Source organism: Microtus pennsylvanicus, chromosome 14 (assembly GCF_037038515.1).
Source record: "Microtus pennsylvanicus isolate mMicPen1 chromosome 14, mMicPen1.hap1, whole genome shotgun sequence".
Taxonomy (NCBI): domain Eukaryota; kingdom Metazoa; phylum Chordata; class Mammalia; order Rodentia; family Cricetidae; genus Microtus; species Microtus pennsylvanicus.
The window spans coordinates 6,670,418-6,687,881 of record NC_134592.1 but is presented as its reverse complement, the minus strand read 5'-3'; the positions used below and the strand labels follow the sequence as shown (position 1 = coordinate 6,687,881).

General features: G+C 41.9%; 1 protein-coding gene across 2 annotated transcripts in view; it reads right to left on the bottom strand.

Moving 5' to 3' along the window:
• Positions 1-17,464, bottom strand: part of Ppp1r13b (protein phosphatase 1 regulatory subunit 13B) — a 75,104-nt gene that overhangs the window by 15,218 nt on the left and 42,422 nt on the right. For both annotated transcript variants that reach the window (XM_075948477.1, XM_075948478.1), the window contains exons 4-6: positions 15,284-15,360; positions 2,631-2,732; positions 364-538 (exon numbers count right to left, since the gene is read on the bottom strand). In XM_075948477.1, coding sequence (XP_075804592.1) covers positions 364-538; positions 2,631-2,732; positions 15,284-15,360 — 354 coding nt within the window. The remainder of the gene's footprint in view (positions 1-363; positions 539-2,630; positions 2,733-15,283; positions 15,361-17,464) is intronic.

Below are 17,464 nucleotides of genomic sequence, written 5' to 3'. Positions count from 1 at the left end.
TATGTATACAATATTCTGTTTGTGTGTATGTCTGCAGGCCAGAAGAGGGCACCAGATCTCATTACAGATGGTTGTGAGCCACCATGTGGTTACTGGGAATTGAACTCAGGACCTTTGGAAGAGCAGGCAATGCTCTTAACCACTGAGCCATCTCTCCAGCCCATTAGTTTTTTTTTTTTTGCAGAGAATATACATAATTTGAAAAAAGTCAATTAACCCAATGAACTCTATCCTCTTTACTGCAGGGGACAGTAGTGTTAGAACATGCAAACCTCTATGGGTTTGTGACTGAGACTGCCAGGCACTGGCCTGTCTGACTAGACTTAGCCTGGGTGTGTGGGCACGTGGGCTGCAGGCACATACACAGATTGCCGTTCATAATTTTGCTGTAGTCAACTTGTCCTCTCATGGCACGAATCTTCTTCAACTTGTTTTCCTGGGCTTCAACTCGTTCTTTCAATTTCTGAAGTTTTTCGTTTTCAGAAATAGACTGCTGCTGGCGGCGCTCCTGTTGCTTTAGAAAATGTAAACGCTGTTCCTAACAAAGAATGAAAAAAATCTAAACTTTGCAAATAGAAACTTTTGACCACCTTTATATATTACAGTATGAGTCTGTAGATTCTTAGGGCAGACCAGACTGCACGCACTGGTCTACATTCAGCTCATGCTGGTGCCTCTGAAGGAGGTCACAGTAAGGACTGTGTCTGTCCTATATTTTCCTGTGTGCCATCATATCTGCCAAGTCCCACCAGCCTTGCTTCCCGCTGGCTGTGCAGGGCTCCTGATGCTGCCTAGTACTCCCAAGAATTCCTCACTCCTCACTCCACTTCCTGGACAGCAGTGTTCTACATGGGGATCACTAGACGAATCTCCAATCTGTAACTCATACTAGGTCAGCAAGGGACTCTTTGCTTTCCTCATGATTAGTGTCTTTAAATGGTGAAACGTTTCATAATAGGACAATTCTAAAATAAAACGCTCAACAGTTTTCCTCCTACTCATGTGAGAACATACTTTAAAGGACAAGACTGGTGATTGAGTAACTCTCTCTACAGATTGGTCAATCAGGCCAGCCAGATGGGTAAAGACATGTTGAAATACCCAGGCTAGCTAAGGATAAAACAATTACATTTTTATTTATCAAGGAAGACCCCCTGAGAAATCTCTGATGGCCCATATGTCTGAGTTCTACATCCAGAACAGATTGATGCCAGTTAGGACATGATCATAATTCTAAATTTTCTTTAGGTACCCATAAGATTATCAGCATACCCAATCAGAAGGAAGTAGCCTGGGAAACTACACCCACATTCCCCAAAATATAGACTATAGATATTTTCCTTTGTTTAGAATGTTGGTTACAAGTTGGATAATGGCCAGGAGAAAAGCTAAACAAAGGATATTAGATTCAGAGTTCTTGTTTTAAAAAAAGGGGGGGGGAGTGCTGTGGAACAATGGTCATTTATCCAGTCATTTGTATTATTTTGAATAAAATGCTGATTGGCCAGTAGCCAGGCAGGAAGAATAGGCGGGGTGATGGCAACCAGGCAGGAAGTAGAGGCATGGCAATGAGAATGCTCAGTCCGCAGTTGTGACCCAGCCTCAGAGGAAGCAAGATGTGACTGCCTTGCCGAAAAAGGTACTAAGCCACGTGGCTAACATAGACAAGAATTATGGGCTAATATAAGTTATAAGAGTTAATAAGAAGCCTGAGCTATTAGGCCAATCAGTTTACAATTAATGTAGATCTCTGTGTATTTCTTTGAGACTTAATGTCTGCAGGAACCGGGGAGGACAGAAACCTCGGTCAACAAAGGCATTTGTCACCAAGCCTGAACCTGAGCTCATCTCCTGGGACCCACATGGTGGAACAAGAGAACCAACTCCAAGAACTTGTCCTCTTCTTCACACCTGTGCCATGGCATACATGTTACCCACACATATACACCCAAACACACACAAGTAAAAGAAAAATCACAAAAAGAGAATAAGCCAAGCTAGAATGTTCAGAGGCTCTCTTTAAAGTAGATTCAGAATACTTTAAGACATTTCACATCATAAGCGGTGGGTGGTGGCTCTGATCTTTTCTAGTTGATTATCAAGTATAACTAAACCATGATTTAGAAAACTTCCCTAGCCTACTTTATGGGGTTTTACATACAAAAGCAGGACTTGGGATGTATAAGGAGTCCTAACCATGTCCCAAACTATAATAACCCTAACACACTCAACGTGGAGTAGCATTTTTGAAGTCTGTTTGTTAACTCCCAGGGCTCTGCCTGAGCCTTCATCAGACTGCCAGTCTTCTCTAGGACAGAAAAACCAACTTTAGGCAGAGATCTCACCTAGGAACCTGGAAGTAACAATGAGAAGTATCTTTTCTTTCCACATCTGTCTGTCATTTGGTTAGAACCAACCATTTCCTACTCTGTGAATCAAAGGTTCTTGCTTTGATGCAACTCCAACACTATAAAGATTCAGGCACCTGTGCCACTACACAGCATGCAACACATAAACACTGCTCAGCACTTTCCTGGCACAGCCCCATGTCACCACCCACAAAGGCAACCTCAATCTGAAAGGCCAGTTGAAAAATACACATTCTGAATGCTGATTCTTTTTTAATGTACCTTGGCAACCAACATTTGCTGCTGATTTTCAATTTGCTGCTGTTGCCTGGCTGCCATATCTTGAAGTTCTGAGAGGGTAAGTTCAACGCGTGGATTCCCAGCCTATAGAGGACAAAAGTGATCATCAGTCTGTACTTACCTCTGCAATTACCTTTCTTAGTGTCAGAATTCACAGGAAGCTCGATTCTAGGTGGGTTCCCTAGGAGAATAAAACTTAGTTTTTCTTCACAAGAACTTCTATCTGGTGACCACTGGCATAGGAGGTCCTTCTGTCTATGTGTTGCTTTCATTGGTTAAGAAAGGAACTGCTCTGGGCCTATAGCAGAGCTGTAAGGAACAGAGCTAGGCAGGGAAACCTAAATGGATTGCTGAGAGGAAGAAGGCAGAGTCAGAGACACCATGGAGCCAACAGAGTTAGACATGCTGAAACTTTGCCAGTAAGCCGCTACCACATGGTGATATACAGATGAATAGAAATGGGTTAAATTAATATAAGAGTTAGCCAATAAGAAGCTAGAGCTAATAGGTCAAACAGTGATTTAAGTAATACAGTTTCTGTGTGGTTATTTTGGTTCTGGGAGGCCAGGATGAACAAGAGGCTCTCCTTACAACAGACCACTTTTATTTAAGGTAAACAACAGGTCTAATTTTCTCTAAATACCATTTTTCTAATGCATAAACAGTATATTTAATGAACATATGTGACCATTTGTGGATGTGCATAACTTAAATTCTTCTGTTTTCAATAGGGTTTTAACAGGTGTATTTGACCAAATGGGGCTGCCAAATGTTTAAGGACAAACAACCAAAAAAAAAAGGAGGAGGAGGAAGAGGAAAAGGAAGGAGGAAGAGAAAGAGGAGGAGAAGGAGGAGGAGGAGGAAGAGGAGGAGGAGGAGGAAGAAGAAGAAGAAGAAGAAGAAGAAGAAGAAGAAGAAGAAGAAGAAGAAGAGGAAGAGGAAGAGGAAGAGGAAGAGGAAGAGGAAGAGGAAGAGGAAGAGGAAGAAGAAGAAGGAAAGAGAAAAGAAAAGTAAATAAGTAGGTAGAAGCAAGAAAAACCATTTCACTGTCATCTGCTCTAGAGGAGAAATATAAATAGAATCTAAAATGCAAATGTTCATTAAAAACCCTCTGCATGGCCCATCTATTACCCAACAGAGAATGGTGCATATGACTTGAACATAAAAAGAAAGAACTAGAGCATAATGTCTGGTCATGTGCCCTTTCCACACAAGTCTCAGAATCAGGCAGGTGCCAGGGCACTCCAACTGGCAGATGAGAAAGTGAGCAGAAGCAGACAGCCTGTGCTCTTCACCATGAACACAGAACAGGACTCACTAAGCCCCACCATGTGCACGCTGTACTCTGTCAGATGTGCTCCATGCACTCTGCAGTCTTCAAGTCTATACGCGGGTATGTGAGGACACTGGGAGAAGAGTCATAAGAACGATAAGGAACAAGCTGAAGGAGGTAGCTCATAACAGTTTCAGAGCTCCATTCTAATGGACTTGTCTTCCTCTGATCCCTTCAGTTGTAACTGGGCACCCTCTCAGATCCCCACTACCTACTTCCCACTTCTACTTTTACACATACACTTAGGATCCCTTTAAGTTCTGGCACCCTTTAACTTCTTACAATTATTTTTCTAACTTTTGAATTTAATTTTATGTATATGGGTGTTTTGCCTGCATGCATGTCTACATCCCAGGCATACCTGGTGCCCACTGAGGCAAGAAGAGTTACAGACAGTTGTGAGCCACCATATGGGTGCTGGAATTGGATCTGGGTCCTCTGGAAGAGCAAGCTCTTAACTGCCATGCCATCTCTCTAGCTGCAGCCCATGCTCTACCAGCCCTGCCTCTTCCTCAACTCTTATGATTATTAAGCACACTCTACATTACAGCAAAACAGATGAACCAAGATTTGTTCAATAGTCTTATCTAAACATTTTTTTCTTTTACCTAAAGATCCTGAAGGAGCAATGCAGAGCTGGGCCTCGTTTTAAAGTTAGATATTTTGCAATAATTAGTTAATTATTTAATTAGTACACATGCCATGGTGGCAGTCAGAGGGTGACTTAAAGAGGCAGCTCCCTCCTTCCACCATATCGATTTCAGGTCCTCAGGTTTGGCAGTAAGCACCTTTGCCCTCTAAGCCACATAAGCAGGGTCACCAATGGCTTTCTGACAGAAGTTGAGGGAGTTCATGCATGGTATTTTAAGCTTGGTCATAGGCCCTAAGGGGTAAGCTAATACAGTTGTCTTGCTAACTGGACGTGCTGTGACGATTACACTGTCCAGAGATCAGTTACAGAAGCTTAGTTTTGCAGTGGTAAATGGCGATTGTGGAGACTTATGACTGGCCCAATGCTGAGAATAAGTGACAGTTGAATGCCTGGCTATAAGTGGGATATCTGTTTCACCCCTTTCAAGGCTCAGGGAACATCCTGGAAGAAGAATGAGGAATAAAGACTGTAAGGGCTGGAGGATAGGGAGGATCTGTATGGAACACTGACCTGGGACATAACACACTGCTGTGCTGGTGGCCTCACAGCAGCTGTGATTCCTTGTACAAATACTGCATATAATTGGGCCTGCCAGCATTCTGTCACGGATGGGAAGGGTTCACCAGACTACATGACTTCCTGAAGAGTTACTGACAGTTAATGGCGAGGCAGCAGCCACTGGTAAATTGCCCATGCTCCTGAAATAACTCCTCATTAGTGCTCTTATAACCAAACTTAATTAAATTCACTAGGTCATCAAAACAAACACAAAAGTAAAAGGGAGACTGGTTGGAAAAAGGAAGTGAGTCAATCGACTGGGGATTTGACAAGAATGAGCAAAGTCAGACAGGGTGGATCACACCTTTAACTTCAGCACTTGGGAGGGGTGTGTGTGTGTGTGTGTGTGTGTGTGTGTGTGTGTGTGTGTATACACCACATGCAGGTGGACCTCTGTGACTATGAGGCTAGCTGGGTCTACATAGTGATTTTCAGGCTAGTCAGGGCTACACTGTGTGATCTTTTCTCAAACAAAACAAGGAAGAAAAAAACATGTTGCTCTGTCAAGCATGGTGGGGCATATGCTTGGGAAGCCAAGACAAGAAGATCAGGATAGGTTCAGGCCTACCTCGGGCTGTTAAAATCCTGTTTCTAGCCAAGTGGTGATGATGGTGCATGACTTGAATCCCAGCACTTGGGAGCCAGAGGCAGGCAGATCTCTGTGAGTTGTGCCAGAGCAAGTTATAGGACAGCCAGGACTACAAAGAAAAACAAAAACAAACAAACAAAAAAAGACAAGAGACAGAGGAAGGAGAGAGGAGAGTTTTATTTAGAACAAGATCCTGTGCCAGGCAGTGGTGACACACGCCTTTAATTCTAGCACTTCAGAGGCAGAGACAGGTGGATCTCTGTGAATTTGAGGTCAGCCTGGTCTATAGAGGGAGTTCCAAGTCAGGCTCCAAAGCTACAGAGAAACCCTGTGTTGAAAAACAAACCAAACCTAAAGAAGATCCTGTTTCTGAGGCTGAGGAATAGTTCAATTGGTAGAATGCTTGCTTTATATGCACCAAGTCATGAATGCACCACAGAGAGAGGAAGTGTGGGAAGAACACCTTGTCTAAAAATATTCCGGCTTTATTGTCTATCATGTGTTTAGCTGTTCTCCGTAGGTATTAATGTACTAAAAGTAGACCAGTAGCACACTTCTGCTGACCTTAGCTCCTCTCCAGTCTCCGCACACCCCCACTGTCAGGTGAAACATCCCCAAGCTCCCCTGTAGTGACTCAAATGAGACATGTCCCCATAGGTTCCTGTGTTTGAACTTGGTTTCCAGACTGTGGTGCTGCTTGAAGTGTTATGGGACATCACCTGAAGAAGTACAATACAAGCTTTAAGGTTTTATAGTTTGTACCCACTTTCTGCTTTTCTCTCTACTTCCTGTGCGTGATGAAATATGATCAGCCAGCCTCCTGCTTCTGCCACCATAACTTCCCTGCCTGTTGTCATGTCTCCCCCATAATGATAAACTCTATCCAAAAGAAAACCTTTTCTCCTCTTGAGTTGCTTTTGCAAGGGCATTCTTCAAAGCAACAGAAGTAACTAATACAGGTCCCCAAAGCATTACCTCATTACACTAACAAGTTCTACTAAAAAGAAAAGTGATATTCTGGTATTAGAACTTCAGGCAGGAAAAACACATCAGTTTACTCAACTCAATCGTTCCTTCAACCTGGGACAATTCAGAGTGGCCTTTGGCAGAGTGTGGTTCTTCAGAACTTCTGCTTTACTGCACACATCTTCTAACCTCTTGCTTAGACTACTCTAGTATTGGCATCTGCAATCCTAAAGATCCTTTCTTGTCCTTTAAGCCACACATCTACCCACAAGATGAAATTGCCCGGGTAGAGTAGAATGTCATTCCAAAGCTATTCTGAAGAATGAGTCCCCTGCATCTTACATCCACCAGCCACCCCCTCTGAGGTGCTGCTTCCTCTCTGGCAAGTACAGCAGCTTGCACTACATGATATTCGGTGTGCCAACTGTATGTATACACTGCTCCTTATAGAAACATGTTTTCCATGGCATTTTATATGTATGAAAACTGTACTGATGGACTAGGAGTTAAAACAGATTCCCTGACAGGCAGACAGATAGGAAGAGTGGTCAAGTCTAGATAATAGAGATAGTGAACTTCCGTAGACTCTGCCTATGGATCGGCCCTACAAGTTTGGGGCCAGACCAGGACGTTTTTACCACAAAGTTGTGGAACTACCAGCTTCTCTCAGAGACCCTGAAAATCCCCAGGCCTCAAGGAGAAACTGGGCTTCAGCTTCCCAAGTCCCCCTCTGCTTTCCTCTGTGCTCCTTACTTTCTTTAGCAGCTCCTGCTGTCTGCTGTGTCTGCGATCTGTTGCTATCCCTGCTACTACCTGTTGCATTTAGGATTTTCCCTGTCTTTTAATCTTTACCTGGCAGAGAAGACAAACCCAATCAAGATCTCTAGAATAACAGAAACCTGTCTCAAAACAGGATTTAATCTAAGCTTTCACTGCAGTGAGCTCTAGTTGTCCCCACACTTGATGTACCTGCACTTTAGTTTCTAATTCTGCCACTACCAAGTCTACGGCTTCCTAGCCCACATCTCTGCAGCAGCCTCTGGTTGCTCTCTCTGGTGATCTCTGACAATGCCTTTGATGCAGTTAACTGAACAACAGCTTACTTTGGTTCCTTGTTCTATGTTTTATTGTAATTTTTACACAACTATGATTTGTTTATATTTCTGTCTCTAAAAACAACTTGTGAAATCCAATCAGAAGTTTAGGAATGACCTTCACCAAACATCTTGATTTAGTGTCTGTAAAGATAAAACAACATAGGATTGGTCATGCCTTTAATCCCAGTACTCGGGAGGCAGAGATGGGTGGATCTCTGAGTTCAAGACCAGCATGGTCTTAAAGAGTGAGTTCCAGAAAAGGTTACAAAGCTACAGAGAAACTCTGTCTCAAAAACAAACAAAAAAACCAACCAAACAAACAAAACCCCCAAAAAGAATAAAGCAAGAAATTCTAACCTTGACAGGCAATCTCAAAAGACTCTGGAGTAATTCTTTAAACTGCACATTTTATACATTTTTCTGTATGGATAGCTCACAATAAAAAAAAGAAATAAAAGAGGGGCTGAAGAGATGGCTCAGAAGTTGGGAGCACTTCTTCTTGCAGAAAACCTGGATTCAGTTCCCAACACCCACATAGTAGCTCACAACTGTCTGTAACTCTGGTTCTAGATGCCCTCTTCTGGAATCCACGGGCACCAGGCACACATGAGTTGTGAGTTGTGCAGACATACATGCATGCAAAGCACTCATTTGCATAAAATAAACAGCACGCGTGCAAGAGAGAGAGAGGGGGAGGAAGGGTGGGAGGAAGGAAGGGAGGAATGGAGGGAGTGAGTCAAGCATGGTGACATACACCTTTAATCCCAGCAGGCAGATCTCTATGAGTCTTAAGCCAGTCAGGACTACAAAGCAAATTCTAGGTCTAGGCAGACCCTGCCTTAAAAAACTAGTTTGTGGGGCTGGAGAGATGGCTCAGTGGTTAAGAGCACTGACTGCTCTTCCAGAGGTCCTGAGTTCAATTCCCAGTAACCACATGGTGGCTCACAAACACCTGTAATGCCCTCTTCTGGTCTTCAGGCATACATGGAGGCAGAATGTTATATACATAATAAATAAATAAATCTTTAAAAAAACTAGTTTGTGTTGATTCTAAGGAGAACCATATGCAGAGTACCAGGGTGAGTGACTGTTTCCAAGAGCATGACTGACAGGACTCATGGTAACCATCTAAATGCAAGATAAAACGTTTATTTTAAAATGTTGTTAATTTACTTTATGTATATGGATGCTTTGCCATTCTTAAAAGCTTCACTGAGCAAAGAGAGCAATCAACAGAAGACAGAAACCTTGGCAATGAAAGAACACCAAAGCTACCATCTGCCCTCAGGCGTTGCCCATTTTGGATGTGGCTCTCTAGCAGCTGCTGTGTCATTCACATACAAATCTACACAGAGATCTGCTTCTTTCTCTGGTGGTGTTTATACGGCAGATTGACATTTAAGTTCCAAGCTGCCAAACTCCTTTGCAGATTACAGAGTTTACACTCCCACCCACCAATGCATCAGAGTTCCTGCCTCTCCTCTCCCCAACAGAAGTTGCTATATCAATCTTTTAGCTTAAGGTTTTTCAATGATTTTAGTTTGTTTTCTCCTGAACATTAATGATGCTGAACACAATTCCATGTACTTAATAGGACATTCACGTATCTCCTTTGGTGAAGTATGTCCAATTTTTAAAAACAGGGGTTATTTTCCCCCTAACTTAGAAGCTATTTGTAATTTATACCCACTAGTAGCAAAGAGAAAATCAGTCTTCTCCAATGAAGTCTCACTTGGTATATCAACAACACTCCAGGGCAGGTCATGCCCAGGAGCAGTTGGAAAACACAAAATAATGCCATGGGTTTTCTTGTGGAATTTTTGTCTTACTGTTTTTTGTTTGTTTTGTTGGTGTTTTGAGAGAGAAAGAGAAAGAGAGAGAGGGAGAAAGAACAAAGCTGGTAGGTATGATCTAGAAGGAGTTGGGGGAGGAGGAAAACATGATCAAAATATTGTATGAGAATTTTAAATAAAATAAGAAAATGGGTTATTTTTTATTCAGTTTTCAGAGTTCTTTATATATTCTGTAGACAAATTATTCATCAAGCGTATGATTCTCAAGTATTTCCTTCCAGACTTTGTCTCCTTTTTTCTTAATAAATATTAAGACAACTTGATATATACTAAGAAATCAAACACATAGGGCTGAAGCCAAATTCATTGGCTGAAAGATGTCTCTCATTAAAGGATGCAGAACACAACACACAGCAAAGGAGAACAAAACACAACCGGTATCCCATCGAGGTCCAAAAGAAAAAGAGGAGAATAATAAAATACGTAGAGAACTTTCTAGTATTATATATAGATGCTAATTCTCAGAATCAGTGAGTCTGACAAAGTCAAAATAAATTTATACAGCCTCACTCATAAATTGAGGATTATTTATTCCTAGATTCTTTAAATCTCAAATACCACTAAATGAAAAAGATTTCTGATTTCCTATAACACACAACACAAAGCAGGTCTAAGAGGAGCATACAGCACCTGTGCAGAAACAGCAAGGGACAAGATGGCATCTGAGACAAGCCTGAGACAGAAGTGACCTTGGATGGGCATCCCAGTCACATCACAGAGTTGTCACAGGGACTTGTGACATGAACTGCTGGCAAGGGGATGAAGTAACAGCCTTCTACACAAGGCAGACTAAACAGAAGCTTTTTAAAAGCAGGTAAATCCTGGCCTTCCCCTGCCCTCCACATCCCTGCTACAGTAGCTAAAGTCTAGAATTTTTTTCTAGGTAACTGTTTATCTGACAAGCATAGCTGAGTCCATTGTACCACATGAAAAGTGAGGATTGAGAGACCACATTAGTAGTTACTTCCAAAAGTCAGTCTTAACATTTGTATTCAAGTGATCAAAAGCATCAGGACAAGTTAGTTGGTGAAAGGCTAGTGTTTTTATCAAATGGTGCTGGAAGAACTGGAGGTAGATGTGTAGGTGTGTGTGTGTGTGTCTGTGTGTGTCTATGTCTCTGTGTGCAAAAAAATGAATTTGGATTTCTACTTTATAACACACACAAAATCAACTCAAAGTAGACCATAGACCTAAATATGAGTTAAACCTGTAACATTTAGAAGAAATGAGGTGGAATCTACTGGCCTTGGCAGCATGCTGGACATATAGCAATAAAGTAGGAGCTGGTGTTCTTGACAAGGCTGGCTGAGTAGACAAGACAAAGGCTTCCAGGACTCTATCAAAGAACATTTTTTGATGGACTGTGTCCTTTCAAAGCAGTAAACATCTCAGTGAGCACTTCTACTGAATCAAAGAACCTAAGATCTTTGGAATTCCACACAGAGTCAGCCAAGTGTCTTTACAGAAGTCAAGCAACCGCCTAAACCAGACTGTCTGGTTGACCCGTAGTTTGTAGAGAGCAGAACCTCCCAAGCCCTTGCTTGAGCAGCTGCTAATGGGCATGACTCACATCAGTTCAGCATCCTGTTGTATCCCTCATACTGCTGCTTGATATGCTTTTCTGGTTCCAGCTCACAAGGCAGAACATTTACTATGCAATTGTTCTATCCAGGACAGACACAGAAGTAATAGGGAAAATATTTTTAACATCTTGTTAATTTTAAAATGCATGTAAAAGTGCTTTGGAGACAATAAAGTGCTTTACAAGGCAATGCATTAGAGGATTAAATGCCAGGTGTGTATGCTATAAAAGATACTAAAACATCTTTGATGTGATGCTGTTGGCAGCTGGTCCTCAAGACTGGATCTCAGGCTCCCTCTAATTACAAGCTCTTATAGAAGGTAAAAACATACTTTACAAAAAGGTTTATTTGATGTGTCTGAGTGTTTTGTCTGCCTCTACGTCTGTGTACCCACATGAATGCAGTTATCTCAGAGGTCATAAGGGGGTGTCAGATCCCCTGGAACTGGAGTTACAGCTGGTTGTAACCCTCCACGTGGGTGCTGGGAACTGAATCCAGGTCATCTGAAGGAAAAGACTGTGCTTTCCTCTACCGAGTCATCTCTCCAGCCCCATAAACACACTTTAAATTTTAGTCTCAGGTCTAAATTTTGTTGCTCTTAACATTAACAATTTTATCAAGGAAGAAAAAAGATCAAAGACCTATCAAAACTAGCCTTCTTCCTTTACAATATGTAAGAATATTACTGAGCATCCATCTATCGTTCATCCTCCTCAGCTTTACTATACCTCTACTCAACATATTTATGTCACCATGCCTGCAGTTCAGGTAATGGGAAATCTGAGAACTCAAAAGGATTTCTGGGGCTATTCAGATATCTCAACAGATTAGAACGCTTGCCACCAAGCCTGACAACCTGAGTTCAATCCCTGAGACCCACATGGTGGAAGCAGAGAAACTGACTCCCCAAGTTATCCCCTGGCATCCACATGTTCATTGTAGCACATACAAGAACACATACAAAAATATAAAATAAAGTGTGAGGACCTGAGTTTGAATCCTCAGAAGTCACATAAACTGACCTATGCAGAGCTAGCTGTAATCCCATGGTTCCTACAAAGGGAAAGGCCCAGTCTTGATTTCTCTGCCTTCAATTTTGGATCAGGATGCAAGCTCTTAGCTAATGCTCTAGTGCCATGCCTGTCTGCCTGCTGCCATGCTCCCTACCATGGTGGTGATGGATTTAACCTCTGAAACTATAAGCAAGCCTTAATTTAAATACTTTCTTTATAAGTTGCTTTCATTATGGTGTCTCTTCACAGCAACAGAAAAGCAACTAAGACAGGCTCCATGGTTACTATCTATAAAACTTATGAATACTATTATTAACTATTATTAACTCTGTCTCCATCCCTTCTTTCTCCTTCCTTCCCTCCCTTCCCTGTGTCTCAGGCAGGTTCTCTATATGCAGACCATACTAACCTCAAACTCACAGAGATACATCTTTTCTGCCTCTCAATGCCTTGTGTACCACCATGCCTAGCTTCTTTCTTCCTGTCTGTCTGTCTGTCTGTCTGTCTGTCTGTCTGTCTGTCTGTCTGTCTGTCTACCTACCTACCTACCTACCTACCTATCTCTTTAGTTTTTCAAGACAGGGTTTCTCTATGTAACAGTCCTGGCTGTCCTGTAACTCACTCTGTAGATCAGGGTGACCTTAAACTAACAGAGATCCATCTGCCTCTGCCTCACAAGTGCTGGGATTAAAGGCATGTGCCACCACCACCTGGCAAACACACTCTCTCTCTCTCTCTCTCCCTCTCTCTCTCTCCAGAGTATTGTCTATCCTAGATGGCCTTGAACTCTTTATATAGTCAAGGATGACCCTGAACTAATGACCCTCCTGTCTTCACCTCCCCAGTGCTGAAGTTACAGGCATATACCACTATTCTTGGTTCGTGAGGCAGTGGACATGGAATCCAGAACCTCATACATGCTGGGAAATCCCTGTAACAACTGAATTACAATACTGAACACTCTGTAGACAAAGTATAAAACAGTAATTAGAACTAGACAAAAGTATATGAATTTCATCAACCTTGACAAAATAAGGTATATGCTGCTTAATATTTAAAAAGAGGGGAGATAAAAGAAGGGGTAGGTTAGTATCTTTCTTTTACAAAGATGGAGGTCATGTGATTCAAAGAAGGTCAAAGAAGCATAGATTTGGGGCTGGAGAAATGACTCATCAATTAAAAGCACTTGTTGCTCTTTCACAGGACCTGGGTTTAGATCCCAGCACAACAGCTATCAATTGTCTAAATCTTTAGTTTTAGGGGATCCAAAGCCCTCTTCTGGCCTCCATGGGCATTAGTCATGGTGTACATACATGCCTACATGCAGACAAATCACTTGCATACGTAAGATAAAAATAAGTCTTCAGAAGAGGAAGAGGTGCAATGGCAATTCATATTAGGTCTCCCTTATCCAAAAGTTCAAAATCCAACATTTTTGAGTTCTAATCTTACTTTTGAATTAGAGATAGTCAACCAATGACATTTGTGTAGTATTTCCAATCTGAAAAACTTGAATAAGTGATCCTTAACCTGTACATTCACAGAGGTAAAACAAAAGCAGTAGATCATTAATAAGCTGGGAAGTTGAGAGGCAGATGTAGCCAGTGTGCAAGTCATGCAGCCAGTATACAGGCTCTCCCTCCAGACCCCACACTCTTACCAGCATCTAACTAGACCAAACACTTGCCCAAGGTGAAATTAGTCTAATTAGTTGCAGAGTAGGGAAGAACTAAACTAATCTGCTAGTCTTATAATTATTTGGAAAGTCATTACTAAAATTTCAAAAGGAAAAAAGACCAGGTTAAAAATTTTCCTATCTGCCGGGCAGTGGTGGCGCATGCCTTTAATCCCAGCACTCGGGAGGCAGAGGCAGGCGGATCTCTGTGAGTTCAAGGCCAGCCTGGTCTACAGAGCTAGTTCCAGGACAGGCTCCAAAGCCACAGAGAAACCCTGTCTCGAAAAACCAAAAAAAAAAAAAAATTTCCTATCTACTTGTCCTTTCCAGTATGCCAGCATTCCTAAAAAGGAAGCCTTCCATGTTTCCTTGACCATAGCATGTAACCTAACTCCAATGCTACACAGAGTGCTGAAGGAATTTCTCTTACGGCAACTGCTGAGCACATGCACACCTTCCAACAACTTTGTTATTCAATCCTGACAGAGTGGTCAGAACATTAACACTGAAGAAATAAAACCAGCCTGTCTGGTCAATTCTTTGTTTCAGTGCTGGGAAGGTGGACTTCTGTGCTTACTGACCAGATAGCCCAGCATACCTGGAAAGTTACAGGCCAGTTAGATCCCAGGTTAAAACAACAAGGTGTACAGGTCCTGAGAGACAATACTGCAGTTGTCCTCTGGCTCCTACAACAGGGGTTCTCAACCTTCTTAATGCTGCGACCTTTAATATAGTTCCTTATTTTATGGTGACCCTCAACATAACTATAATTTTGCTACTGTTATGAATCATAATGTAAGAATCTATATGAGACCCACGGGTTGAGAACCACTGCTCTGCAGACTCACAGACTCAGGTACACATGCTCACTAATACAAGTACACCTGTATGGACAAGTACTCTATCATACCAGAAAAAATATCAATTTATGCTGTGGGACAATGATCTCATACCCTGTAAAGATTTATTAGTTGTATTTTAATAAAACACTGATTGGCCAGTAGCCAGGCAGGAAGTTGAGGAGGGGCAATGAGAACAGGAGAATTCTGGGAAGAGGAAAGGCACTCTCGGCATTTGTGACTCAGAAGCAGAAGAAGCAGGATGAGAATGCATTGCTGATAAAAGGTATCAAGCCACGTGGCTAAAATAGACAATAATAATGGGCTAATTTAAGATGTAAGAATTAGTTAATAATAAGCCTAAACTAGTAGGGCAACCAGTTTATAATTAATGTAGACCTCTGTTTCTTTGGGACTGAACTATGGAATTGGGCAGGACAGAAATCTCAGGCAACAAATTTAGTTCACATGACTTACCCCATTTTCTGTGCGTTTTTCTACAGGTACATTTATTACATTTCTTTGAGTTCTCTGCTCTTGAGTCTGACGGCCACCTAAAGAGATGAGAAGATCAAGCTTACTGATATAGTTCATCCAAACTCTTAACTGTATTTAGGAACACCTTGAAAATACCCATGTGTGCCTATGAAGGGGGCTTCCAAAAAGGTGGGAAGGCCCACCCTAAATGTGTGTACCACTGGGCCATGGGCTTGGGTTCTGGACTGAATAAAAAGAGGTAGAGAGTTCATGTTCTGTGTCCTGCCAGACAGAGCAGTCTTCCAACCACGTCTATTTAAACTGTAAACCAAAGGAAACTTTGCCAGCTATTTTTTCCTAGATTTTTTTAATATTTTTCATACATGAGTACTGAACTTAATTATTTCCAGTTTTTAAAAAACTTTATTATTATCATCATTATTATTGTTTTTGAGACAAGGTCTTGCTATTGAGCCAGGAACTTGCTTGCAGACTCACAGAGATCCTCCTGTATGTGTCATCACACCCAACTCTTTATTTTTAGTTGTATATATATGTGTCTGTGTGTGGGTTTATGCACATAAGGGCAGTACTCCGAGAGGCCCTAAGAGGGCACTGGATGCCCTGGAACTGGAGTTACACACTGTTGTTAGCTGGGTGCTAGGAACTGAACTCAAGGCTTCTGTAAAGGCAGTATGTGCTGTTAACCACTAAGATGTCTTTCTAGCTCTCAAAAGATCTTTGTCTTTTAACTTTTTAAATTATTTATTTGTGCACTCACAGAGGCCAGAAGAGGGTATTTGATCCCCTGGAGCTGGAGTTTCTTGTAGTTGTGAGCCACCTGATATTCACGCTAGGAACTGAACTCAGGTCCTCTGGAAGAGGAACAAGCACTGCTGAGCCATCTCTTTGGCTCTTATCTGTTTTTTCCCCCCACAGAAATGAAAACAAAATTAACAAATATAATTACCAACCCTTCAACTTTTTCACATATTTGCATATTTATTGAGCATAAATGTAAAATACCAAAGACTTAGTACAGTTAAGAATGTTTTGTAATCAGTTTTTTGTTTTATTTTATTTTTTGAGACAGGCTTTCTTTCTCTGTGTAACTCTAGCTGTCCTGGAACTTGCTCTGTAGACCAAGCTGTCCTCAAACTCACAGAGATCTGCCTGCCTCTGCCTCCTGAGTTCTGGGATTAAAGGCGTGTGCCACCACTGCCCAGTGCAGTGCGCAATCAGTCTTTTCATGTGTTGCTGCTCGCTCTCTCTCACTCACACTCTCTCTCTCTCACACACACACACCATAATTTATCTCAAACATGAAATTTAGAATCAAGCATGAAATTGACTAGCTTTCAAAGTGTTTTAACTGGGGGCTGGAGAGATGGCTCTGTGGTTATGAGCACTGGCTGCTCTTCTAGAAGGCCAGGGTTCAATTCCCCAGTACCCCCACAACCTTCTGTAACTACAGGTACTAAGGGATCTGACACCTTTCTGGTTCTGAAAGCACCAGGCATGTATGTGGTGCACACTCACACATGAAGGCACCAGGCACATAAGTGGTGCACAGACAGACATGCTGGCAAAACACTTCCCTTATACATTAAAAAAAAATAAATTTTATTTACTGCCAGGTATGGTGGTGCACACCTTTAATTCAACACTCAGAGGCAGAGGCAGGTAGATCTCTGTAAATTTAAGGCCAGTCTCGTCTACAAAGTGAGGCCAAGGACAGCTAGAGTTACACAGAGAAACTCTGTCTTGAAAAATACACAAAGAAGAAAGCTAAGAAGTCTCTAGGCAAAAGGCATATAAAGAGAAACAGGTTAAATTAATTAAGTTATAAGAGCTAGTGGGAAAAGCATAAGATAAGGGTGAGCATTCATGATTAATAATAAGTGTCTGTGTCAGGATCTGGGAGCTGGTTGGTGGCCCAAAAGAAGGCCTGCTACAGGTCTACAATTAACAACACCCCCTGCCTGTTCCCTTCTGCCCAGGCTAACATGCCCAGCTTTTCACAAGTCCTTCCAAAGCTGTTTCACACACAGAAACCATTAGTATAATACAGTCACTCTTGTCTGAGTCACACCAAAGGCAGTTCCAGTATGGTATGGACACTGCTAGGCAACCGGCTTCCTCTACTGGACACATTTTTAGGCCAGGGCACAGAATTTCTTC